The 11920-nt window shown below is 39.3% G+C and overlaps 1 protein-coding gene across 2 annotated transcripts; it reads left to right on the forward strand.

Moving 5' to 3' along the window:
- Positions 1-2956: 2956 nt before the first annotated feature.
- Positions 2957-8273, forward strand: tent5c (terminal nucleotidyltransferase 5C). Of its 2 annotated transcripts, none has more exons than XM_056755722.1 (2): positions 2957-3370; positions 4109-8273. In XM_056755722.1, exon 2 carries the CDS (start codon positions 4121-4123, stop codon positions 5288-5290), a length of 1170 nt encoding a protein of 389 aa, XP_056611700.1. In that variant the 5' UTR covers positions 2957-3370; positions 4109-4120; the 3' UTR covers positions 5291-8273. The 2 variants fall into 2 exon arrangements, with proteins under 2 accessions (XP_056611700.1, XP_056611699.1); XM_056755721.1 differs by lacking the exon at positions 2957-3370 and adding an exon at positions 3415-3824.
- The last annotated feature ends 3647 nt before the right edge of the window (positions 8274-11920 follow it).

The raw sequence follows: 11920 nt of genomic DNA on the forward strand, positions 1-11920 counted from the left end.
ATATACTGCATGGTGTTGCTTGTCTTTAGGGTAGACATCTGTAAAGTATTTACAATTTTTTTACAATGGCTATATTGTTTAAGGATAATAATAGTTTAAAAATAATAATAATGCTGTTTGCTTCGCGTGTCTTGAAGGGTGAGAGAGCAGAATGAAATGAGAGGTCAAACGATCCAGTTTCTGTAAATAATGAGCTACAGTTACTAATAAAGCTAAAAATAAAGAAAGTATGTCACGTTACATGACTGTAAATATCTATAAGGAAGTAAATGGCACTCCTGGGGTCTGAAGCGATAGTATTTCCCAGAGTCTCACTTACTGTATGATGATTGTTAGGCTTTATTGTGTTACTGCAGTACAAAACAGCTTTGTCACCTGGTCACTCTGCTTACTATACTGTATATCATGAGTCACAGTACCTTTTTTTAAGAGTCAAAAACTATTATCTATGATGTTTATCAATCATGAACTGAAAAGAGGAAATCTCGCAGACCGTCCACATTGTTTCTCCTAGGTTTTAAAAAGGAAAAGCACGGCAAGTGTTATGAAGTCATACAAAAGCTGTATATGTCCAAAATTATTAATTAGTATCTCTTTACATTAATATGTTAAAATAGAAAAGATTGAAACGTGTAATGCCAGGTTTGACGTCATTGATGACATTGTTGTTTACTGTTTGTCTCGTACGTGATCGTGACCAACCAAATATGATATGTGCATAGTGGTATTATATGAATTTATAATGTATGAATATATGAGTCATACTACTGTGATAGTACATAATATACAGTTTTGGGGGCTTTTTATGTCATTTTTTGACAGCAAATACTTTTATTGCATGCAGCAGTGTGAACATTTTGTCCAAATTCCTCAGGTATAAGGAAAAAAGTCATTTGGTTTCAGAATGACATGAAGCTGAGGGCACGAAGACTATTTTCAGTTATTATTTTTGTGTGATCCATTCCTTAAAATACATCCCGTCAACCCCTCCATGGATCTAGGAGACCCTGTGCTTCGTGTTTTTGTCTTTCAGGGAGCTCAAAATTTTAGTCAATAGATCCCAGAGGCTTGCTGATGTCACGGGAAAGAGAGGATTATGAATGTCACTGTGAGTCATCAGGCTGATAGAAAGGGGAAAAAAACAATTGTGTGGACGTCCGCAAGCGTAGTGGAGTGTTTAATGTGTTAATGGCTCGTGTGTGCGTGTGTGCGTTTCCTCCAGTGTGTTTAATGTGTTAATGGCTGCAGGTTAACCATCCATGGCATTGACAGTGAGTCATTTCCACTTGGCAATAAGCCCAGCTGCAGCAGGTGGCATTGCCCCTCCTCACAAACTGAATGGCATTCACCTTTGAACAAAACATCACTTAATTTTTACTCAATTCAGTGCTCTTTCTGTGAAGTTAATTAAGCTATTCTATTATATCCATCTGTGTATGAAAATCATAGCCTTTGTCATGAGTTTTTACATCTTCAATACAATAAAATATTAGTAATAATTAAAATTAAGCTTTAGCATATTGTGTTGTGTTGTGACAAACTCTTGAAAGAGCACTAGAATTATGTTCTCCTTTAGAATTTGTGTATCTTTGACAAGGTCAGTGTATTCTTAAAAACAATTAAGAAAACACAGTCATAACTCATTTTCACTCTATTAAGTAGCACCGGTCTTTTATCCAATTTGTGAAATGTAAATAGGCCTACATAATCCTGCTGAACAAACTAGTTTATCTCCTACGAAATATTTTAAACATTGCGGCAACATCTTAATGTAGGAAACTTGTCACAAAAGACTCAAGAGAATGTCAAGCATCCTTTGCTGTATTTTACTTCAGGCGAAAGTCCAATTTTACTTTCTCTTTAGGGTAAAATCAGTAAAATGAAATTGTCTGCAAGTTACTGACGTCATGTTAGATTAACACACAACAGTTAGGAAAGTTTCTCCTATCCAGTTTCTTTATCTTAGTCATTCACAAATGTCATGCTGTTTCAGACCTATCACATAAACCTGGTGTTTTCTCACATCCGATTAAGCAATAATTTCCTGTTTGGCACCGTAGTGTAACTTACATCCTTGTCATAGATAAAGATAGTCTGAGAGACAGAAGGAAGGTGAAACAGCAAACAGTAAGGAATTTCCCTGTACGTCCCCTGGAAGGTGCCCCGGGTCTGCTGAAGCATGTACTTATGTTAGTTTTATGGTCTTGTAGTTTCCCCAGGCACTACTCCTAGACCCACTCATTCATTTCTTTAATCCTTACATTACACCCTCAAACCTTCCAATCACAAATTCACCACATGTAAATCATTCTTTATAGACCTCCTGTAAAGATGTAAAGATGATGAGAGAGCATCTCAAAGATCTAACTGTTGAAGAATAGTATTCATTTGTGCATATTTTTTGTTATTATTAAAAAATATATATCTGTGTGTGGAAACAGTTTTGCAGCACAACTACATTTGTAGAAAAAAACAAAATAATGACCTAGATTTTTTAAAGAACAACATATTTTGGATTTTTTTTGCATACTTAACCCAGTTTCATCTGGAAAATCACAAATTCCTCCTTGTTTATTTTTTTAGTAATATTTAGTATTTAGTAATAAGTAATATGAATATATTATTATAATTATAAATGTATTTTACACTATATAAGTAGTTAACAGCATTTAAGGTCAGGTACAACAAGGTTCATTAGGCAACAATATTTTTTATCTGCCATATGTTTTCATTGTCAATAAAATCTCAACACATTAATACTAAAAAACTAATACATTTCAAGTACTGACACTGTACTGACAGAAATAATTGAATTTATCTTCAAAAGTTATATATAGATACACGCTTGTTTTAGTTAGTTTTACGTTTCAGCCACTTTGCAAAATTCGAACGTCACATTCGCCACGTGCCTGCGGTCACCTGGCAACACAAAAACCTCTTTACCCAATCACAAGCGTCGGTGGCGCATTGATACTTACAAGTAGAATGTCGTGCGTTTTTGAAATCTATAGATCCTCATTCCGTATACGTCTTGTGTTGTAGATGCTGGCATGTGAATGTTGTTAAGTACAACGCGGATATATGTATTCTTTTTAAACAAATTAGATATTTGTATACGTAATCCACGTGTTGCTGACCAGGCTTGCGAAAAATAGTGCGCAGTGAGTTCTGGAGAATCTGGTTATTTCTGGCTAGTTGCTCTTCGGCTTATAAGAGGCGCGCGCGTGTGTGCTCTTCAGAACTGAAGCTTTGGCATTTTTTGCGTGCTGCTATACGGATGGATGGAGGTGTAGCTGCTAAACCGCATTTGACATCCCCTACTTTGTGCCTACCACGTTGCTGAGCACTTCAGGTGGATTTACTGAGAACAGTAGGTCGAAGCAGTTTCTTCTTTATAACTTCAAATTAGCGCGTTTGGTTGTGTGATATGAATGCAAACTGAGGGTTTTCAGTTAGGCACTCGGCTAGATTTCAGAAAGGTTGTCTTGTTTGTCACGTGTGTTCTCTTTTGAATGCGTGTGTTTTATGATTTAATTCGGTTTAACGTTAAATGGCTCGATGCGATTTCTTGAAGCGTGGCGTTTGATGGCCGGACACGTCTGTTCGTGCGTATTTATTTATCCGCGTTGCTTGTAAACGTTGTATACAAAGTTTTAAACGATTTAAGTTCCACGTGAGCGTGGAGAACGTGCATCTTTAACCCAACGAATATTAGGTTAATATCACGTCATTTTGAGTGACTCGTCGTGTACCGCGATATCTTTATAAAGTTTGAGCTGGTTTTGATGAATCGTGTGTTCGATCAGCACTGCCTTATAAAAGCTGTGAGTTCTCGAGCGCTTGTTTGGCCTTCTGGAAAGCCCGATAGTCATTGTTAACTTTTCCGCTTCTAGTGAGTTAACTGTTTAATGTGACGTTTCTTTATCTTTAAATTACTCTGTTGCCCAGATGGTTTTAGTTCATTTAAAGCACAGCATTTTAACATCTGTATCTTGTCACTGGTTTGACAAGTTTAATGCTTTTTAACGTTAAGATTGAAATCATTTAGATAATTATACAAGGTCTAAAATGTGTTTCATTGACTTTTTGTGTTTATATTGTATCCCAGGAAACTGCAAAGATGGAAAGCATTGCTTCAGCCTCGTCCAACAGTGAAAGTGAGTCACAGAGCGTGCTTACCTGGGAGCAAGTGAGCCGCCTGAATGATGTGCTAACAGAGGCGGTGCCGGTTCACGGCCGTGGCAACTTTCCTACATTGGCGGTCCGGCTGAAGGATATTGTACAGAGGGTAAGAAACCGCCTGGAGATGAGAGGCATTACAGTGAAAGACATTCGCCTGAATGGTTCTACAGCCAGCCATGTGCTGGTAAAGGACATTGGCTGGAGCTACAAAGACCTGGATGTGATCTTCAGGGTTGACCTTCCCCGAGAGGAGGAGTTCCAGGTCATCAAAGATGTGGTTTTGAGCACTTTGTTGGACTTTCTGCCTGAGGGAGTGAACAAAGAGAAGATCACTCCCATGACCCTGAAGGAGGCCTACGTCCAGAAGCTGGTCAAAGTCTACACTGAGCAGGACCGCTGGTCCCTCATCTCCTTGTCCAACAACAATGGCCGCAATGTGGAACTTAAATTTGTGGACTCGATTCGCAGGCAGTTCGAGTTCAGTGTGGACTCTTTCCAGATCATCCTGGACTCCGTTCTCTCGTATTATGACATCTCAGAAAACCCCATGTCTCAGCACTTCCACCCCACTGTTGTCGGGGAGAGCGTGTATGGCGACTTTGCTGTTGCTTTGGACCACCTCAAGAACAAGCTTATTGCCACCAAAAGACCTGAGGAAATCCGGGGAGGGGGTTTGCTGAAATACTGCAACCTCCTGGTGAGGGACTTCAGGCCCACGGACGAAGAGGAGTTCAAAGGCCTGGAGCGCTATATGTGCTCACGGTTTTTTATTGACTTTTCTGATATAGGCGAGCAACAGAGAAAACTGGAGGCTTATTTGCAAAGCCACTTTGTCGGCGAGGAGAAGAACAAGTACAACTACCTCATGATCCTGCGGCGGGTCGTGAACGAGAGCACAGTGTGCCTCATGGGACACGAGAGGCGGCAGACGCTTAACCTCATCTCACTGACCGCGTTTCGGGTGCTGGCGGAGCAGAATGCCATACCTGACGCGTCCAGTGTCACCTGCTACTACCAGCCCGCTCCGTATGTCAGAGATCTGAACTTCAACAACTACTACGTGGCCTCTTGTAACCAGTCCATTCCAACTTGGTTGCCTTGTAACTAAGAGACCAAACCATGCTTGTCCATTGAAATCCAAATGCAACCTGGCCAGAAAGCAGGATATTCGGCCAAAATGGATATTTCCCTCTGTAGGCATAAAGCATATTTAAAACGACAAGTGTTCTCATTTTCTTTTCCTTTTTTTTTTAATTCCTTCTACAGAGGTGGCAAGACATTTCTGATCCAAAGTGATATATTTTAGTGTTTGAATTCATTTGTTTGCCTTTGTTTTACTTCAATATTCAATGTTTTCAGATTTGATTTTTTTTCATCTCTGTCCCTGATCTGAGAGATTAATTTTTCCATGATAATTCCTGTAGTGCCTTAATATACTCGAACTCTAAAAATGAAGGAAATAGATATTGGAAAGAAAAAGTATTTATCATGTGTGTTACATTTGAAAAGCAGAAAAGCCCAAAAAAATATTAAATGTTCTTAGAAATGGGGTGAAAAAAATATACAAAAACTTAGGAAAATTTTGGAACAAAAAGACATGAAAGATATGTGAGCACAGGTGAAGTAGGTACTTTAGGCCTTGAAGTTATCAGGAGTTTTTTGGTACACTGGTGGGCAGCTAAAGTTATTTTTGTTCTCTTCAACTGAAATGTGAACAGAACTATGTTTTCATGGCGATGTGCTTCAGTTTGCTGTGTGACTGTATGCAGATAATTTTCTGTGCCACTGTACATGGGAAAAATTACTTATTTGTGAATTTTGTTCAGTCAAGCTTGTTACAAGACTGAAATTAGTTGCATCATACAGTAAGACGGGTTGTCCCCCTCACATAGAGCTAAAAGAGTGAGTTTTAATTGTTTAATTGATGAATTTTGGACATGATGGTTAAATCTTCCACAGAGAGGATGGCGTAATCTCTTATTGATGTGTGCATGTGCGTTTGAATGGGAAGTGCTTAAGGTTCTCCATACAAGGACCATCCGTGAGGATCAGCCTTCCTGAGCTTTTTGCAGTCATTAGCAGACTTGGCACAGCACTTTGTAACAAGACCTCCAGTGTTCTACGGCCATGCCATCTGGTGTCACCCTGCTCTAAAATTATCTCTCCATGCACCTCAAGGATGTGCCTTGAATGGACAGCGTGTGGGATTGAATTTGTAGTGGGTCGACTGTCTCTGCCATGCTCCGGACTCACGTCATTACATGAAGGACGTACGCTGGTATGTTACAAACCCTTTTCTGGTAATCGAAATGCTGTAGCCTGGGGGGCGAACCTTTGCAGGAACCCTCGCGCCTCTATGCGGATTCCATTCCAGTTTTGGCTATAATGATGTTGCTGGGGTTGCTGCTCTTGATCTATTATTAGGCTTCGGTGTCTGCTGTCTTGCGTAAAGGAGCACTGCGATAGATAGTCAGTTATGTATTGGACAGTATTACATTGAATGGCTGGCTATTATGTGCCCTCACCCTGACCTGTCGTGTTCCTCTTTTAACATTAGCCCACACTAGTACCCTGCTTGTTACGTAATGCTTGCAGCTGCCCCTTCCCAGTTCCTCTCCTGCTGGTTCTGCTTGTACAAGCACATGTGGTAGATAATCGCGAGAGCCATGTTCCATCTCTTATCTGCTGTCACACAGACTTTTAGAGTAAGGAGAAAGGACACGCCCCCTTTCAGCGGGTTACACCCTTGAGCATATTGAGCAGGATAGGATTTTTACTCTGTGTGTGTGTGTGTGCTTTTTTTTTCTTTTTTTTTGAGGACCAATGTGTTGTCAGCAGCACAAGTGCCTATTTTGTCATCATCGGAGCAGACCTTTCACCTCATGCTGTGATGAGAATAAGAATGTTGTTTGTTTGCTAATCCCTCCCCACTCAGGTCTCTATCACGTCTAGTCCCCCCAAGCCTAGTTGTAGTCATTCGTTATATCCTTACTCCCAACCAAAGTGTGCAGGAAAAAGTTTGTAATATTCAAGCCCAAATTAACTTAATACCCCAGTCAATGAATTGCACTTTATCAGTCTTGTAATTCTCTAATTGAACATTTCTTCTCTAGAACGCAAGGCTAGTGGTCTCAGGGAGGTGTCAGGAAGTGAAAAGGGCTACAGTGTTTTTTGAGGATTAGTGTGATCACCAAACTTGCTGCAAACTGTGTGTATTGTTACTATTTACAGCTACATGTAAACAGAAGTGTCACTAAAGGAGGAGTTCACCATCACTGGTTCCTTTTTTTTTCCCCCCTTTAGGGCACTGATGAGATCTGTAGTTGTAGGCCAACAGAAACTCGCCTTAATCTGTACTTTTTGAACATGTTTATTAAAATCCCCAACATGTCTGTATGCTTATTTGTATCTTGTCCAGATGTGCTTCAGATTGACACGGTCTGGTGTGATGAGACTTGGCCTGTGTACCATTTACAGTCTGTGTCAGTATGTTTCTCAGAAAGGGAGAGTTGAAGATAGAAAAACATGCTTTGTTTTGAATTTGTTTTGTTTTTTCTTTATCCTGCTTTCAGCTGTAATTCCATATTCCCCAGTGTTACTCCCTCTTTCTTGAGTAGACAAATGTGCTGGAGCTTTTGTAATGTGGCTCTGGATGCATCTGTAACCGAGCTTAGGGGAGATTTTTCGGATTTGGACATGCTTGTCTATAGTGCAAGTCTTAATGATGACTGAGGCCTTTTTGACGCCTTTTTTGCAATGTTGTTAGAAGTAGGGAATGAGTTGTGGGTTTCAGCAGAATTTGTTTACTTGTTTTTTTTTGTGATTATTTGTCTTATCTCTGTGAGGATGGTAATGATTGTGAGTTTGAAAAAGTGAAAGATGGAATAAGTCTGTATATGAGAAGCACTATATATTGTTTTGAAGTAGTTCCTATTATGTCGATTCTGATGTCGGCTTGGTGATTATGATGTAGATTGTCATTATGCCATTTTGTTTCTCAGCACTTTTACCTCACTATAATTTTCCTTTGGATGGAATTATGAATAAGGAAAATGTGTATCAAGGGGGAAAATAAAGTATTCAAAGCCAAATGTTTTCATGCTCTTTTGTTCATTTATCTATTTGAAGTGTGTATGTGTTTATGTATGTGTACACATTATTTTAATATAAACTTTTAAAGTCAGCTGTTTAGTGTTGGTGTCTAAAGGCTCCTTTTTTACAGTGTCATCCAGTAATGAAGACTGACAGTGTCAAGTGTTTGAATGATCTGTGTGCATTGAAGTGTTTAATCCCAAGGGTTCTTGGGCTCTGTGGTGTTCACTGGTGCATTGCTCCATTGCCCTTAAAAGCACAAGTATGAATCAGCAGTCTCTGGTGCTGGCCTGAAGCAGCACTTTTGTGTCAGCCATTCAATGGCGTAAAAAGTAAAGTATTTGGTTACCCTTTAGAGATATCTTTATTTGGATTATTGCATATTTGACTATTTGAAATCTGTTTATGGGAAACCTTTGATACTTGTTCGCCATCATTCATGGTGAGATTGTATTGCTGTTATCAGGAAGTATAGTGTAAAACCGATCTGAACTCTGTCTGCAGCTGACATAGCAAGCATAATTCTCTAACCAGTGTCTGTTTACAGATGCTAATACAATTCAACATGTGAAACACGCATCAAACCTTCCTGCTATAGTATTTTAAACATTCATTTTTATTCTCTTTATTGCGTAAGAGATTAAAGAGTTTTTTGGTTTTGCTTTCTTATATGCTACTGTAGAGTTCTGTTGAGCTGTTAAATGATCACCCCCTTACTAAAATGATCGTTGGCTTTACCACACCTGTGAAATTAAGAATTAGAATGCTTGTTTTCATGAAATATTGCAGTGTTTCTTGTAAATAGTTTATCCATGTGGGTAATTTTCTTACAAAAAAATTGCCTTCATAATCTTTAGTTAAGATCTGATAATACACTTCCTGACTATTCATCTAAACTGACACTGCTTGGGCGGAGCATAAATTAACCCCTCCCCTTAACTGTCTACTGCCAGTTCCATTTCAAAATGTTACTGCTGTAAATATACAGTGAAATAGCATTTAAAGACGAAAGCCACGGCCACTATTTTTCACACTAGAAATTCCACTTCACGCGGAAATGCATCTAACACGGATGTAAAAACGATCGCAACTTCCGGTTCACGGGGAATTTATTTTTTTGTAGGGTCCTTTTCCTACTATGGTAGCCAATGGTGGCCAAGAACTGTATGATCACTAAAATTTATCCAAATATTTATCTCTATGTTCATTAAAAAAAAGAAATGTATACGGATTTGGAACTACTTGAGGGTGAGTAGATATATTTTAAAAATGATGACAGACTTTAACTGTACAGAACTGTATCTTTAAAGTTACTTTATTTGCTGGGAAACTAAAACACAACAACAGAGAGAAATTCAAATTCATATCCATCTTGACAATTTATAAACATGGCTCTGCCCGCAAAGAAAAGTTGAGTAGATGCACTTTCCTGACAGAACACTCAAAGCACAGACAGCCTTGAAGGGCTCTGCACTGCACCAGCATAAGATCTATCAATCGAGTTAAGGATTTCATCCGATACTTCATAGCACGTGGAGCAGTATATTGTCCTGGTATCTCAATGCATAGAACTACAAACTCCCTCGAACGCATTTAGAACCCATTATCCATACCGGACGTGGCGCACCGCGTCCGGTGTAGAGACGGTGTAAAGGCAATCTGACAATGTAGACCACATCCACTTAAAGTATTGGAAACCTTTGCGTTACGTTTCTATAGTAACGTCTGATCACGTCATGTTTGTCAACACTCTCATATTCTACACGCTGAATGAAAGGTACAGAGCCTCAGGTGTGTGCGGACGGTAATCGAAGGCCTACACTCACTGCATATGTCCCAGTTCTCATTAGTATAGCCGATGGCAGGACAATAATCGGTGAAAATGGCCAGCCAACAATGACAGATTTCTGGAACAGTGCTGACGGAAACATGTAGAGTGAGACAATTAAAGCACCGCACGCAGCAGAACCTTTACAGCGGTACAGCGACATGTCTAGAGTTTCCTCTCTCTATTCACTAAGGTACTATTTTTTTAAGGTGGGGCATGTGATCCAGAAAGTTCCTGCTTTAAATAATCGGCCTTTTCTCTATACGGTTATATGGCTGAGTGCATAAAACACTCCAGCACTCTGTACAATCTGTACACAAAGAGTACGTTGGAGAGACCGTGTGTTTGTAAATGTGTTTCTCTTTTAATGTTATGCTGCTTTTCAGCGATTACTTGATTTGAATCGCCATTGCAAGACCATAAAATAAAACTTGCTCTTTATTATTAAACTTTGTTTCACTGCCTATGATGCTCAAAGGTCCTATGAGTTTGTTCAACAAGCAGTTTTTCTTAAGTCAAGCTTCAGTTATGGTATAGCAGTTAATATTAGACATATATAGACATTTAAGATGGCATTTGATAAAACTAAAATATGTTTCCCGAAAGAGACTTGTACTGTAAACAAACAGAATTTGTGCAAGTGTGTGACATTAGCACCAGGAACAGGTGGCAAAACATATGAATTGTCTGAGAAATCAAGCAGCTTAAGCAAACTGTTTTCCTGTCCAGGAAACAACCAAGCTGCTCAAACACTAAACACGTGCATCAACATCTCTCAAGAATTGCCATTTATAGGAACTCAAGGTCCTGAGAAACAGGTGAGAGCTGGAGGGAGGGTTGCCAGATGTTCTTGTGGCTGAAACAGAGAACGAGAGACAGAGGGAGTATGGGGGAGGACCCCTTGGCTGTAATTTCTCAGAAGCATATGATATTGCCCCTCAAATTTTCATCTGCCCCTTCCCTTGTTTGATGAGCGCACATCCAATGCGGCGCATGCGCAGACGCCTCAATACTTGTAGCTTGTTCATCTTACCTTGTGTAAAAGTCTTAATACAATGTGTGCTCGAAATTACGTTATTGATAGCCTATTCCGTTTTAACAAAAAAGCTTCATATTTCATTCTTGCGTTATTCTCGAAAACAGTTTTTTTCATTACATTTGTTTAGCTTTTTTAAAGTACGACCTCAGGCATTAAAATGCCGGTAAGTATAATTGATGCTCATCACTTCCTTGAAGTTTTCCTAATCACATTTACGTCAAATATACATATTCACACTGAATATTCTGCACATTTACTTGGAAAAATGGATAATTACAACATTACGAGTAAATCCGTGTTATTTTATAACATTCGAGTCTTTAAGCAAACTTTAAGTTTGTCAATTAGCAAACCATGTTTGAGACTATTGCTGCCCCCTGCTGGCGGTAACACTTACGTCAACGTGACCGTTCAGTGCCCTTCTGCCTCCGTGACTTTTCTTTAAGCCAATGTGTTGTGGAGAGCAGATTGTGTAATAATCAATGCCATATTTTCAGTTCCAGCACTGATAAAAGACATCGAGCATCTACATTCACTCAGTTCATCACTGCTGCAGTCGATCTATTTTATTTCATTCTGTCACATCATATTTTTTCTGTTTCATCGCAGTGCTTTGGTTAGCGCATCAATAAATTTCGATGTCAGCAAATAGTCTGAATAAAAACGAGATCATTTAGCTTCTAAAGGAGCAGCGCACATTTTTTGCACATGGTGCATGTCCAGAGTAGGCTAAGGAATGATAAGAAAACACTAGGGAATGTTGAACATGAGAGCTGAAT

Source organism: Triplophysa dalaica, chromosome 8 (genome assembly GCF_015846415.1).
Source record: "Triplophysa dalaica isolate WHDGS20190420 chromosome 8, ASM1584641v1, whole genome shotgun sequence".
Taxonomy (NCBI): Eukaryota; Metazoa; Chordata; class Actinopteri; order Cypriniformes; family Nemacheilidae; genus Triplophysa; species Triplophysa dalaica.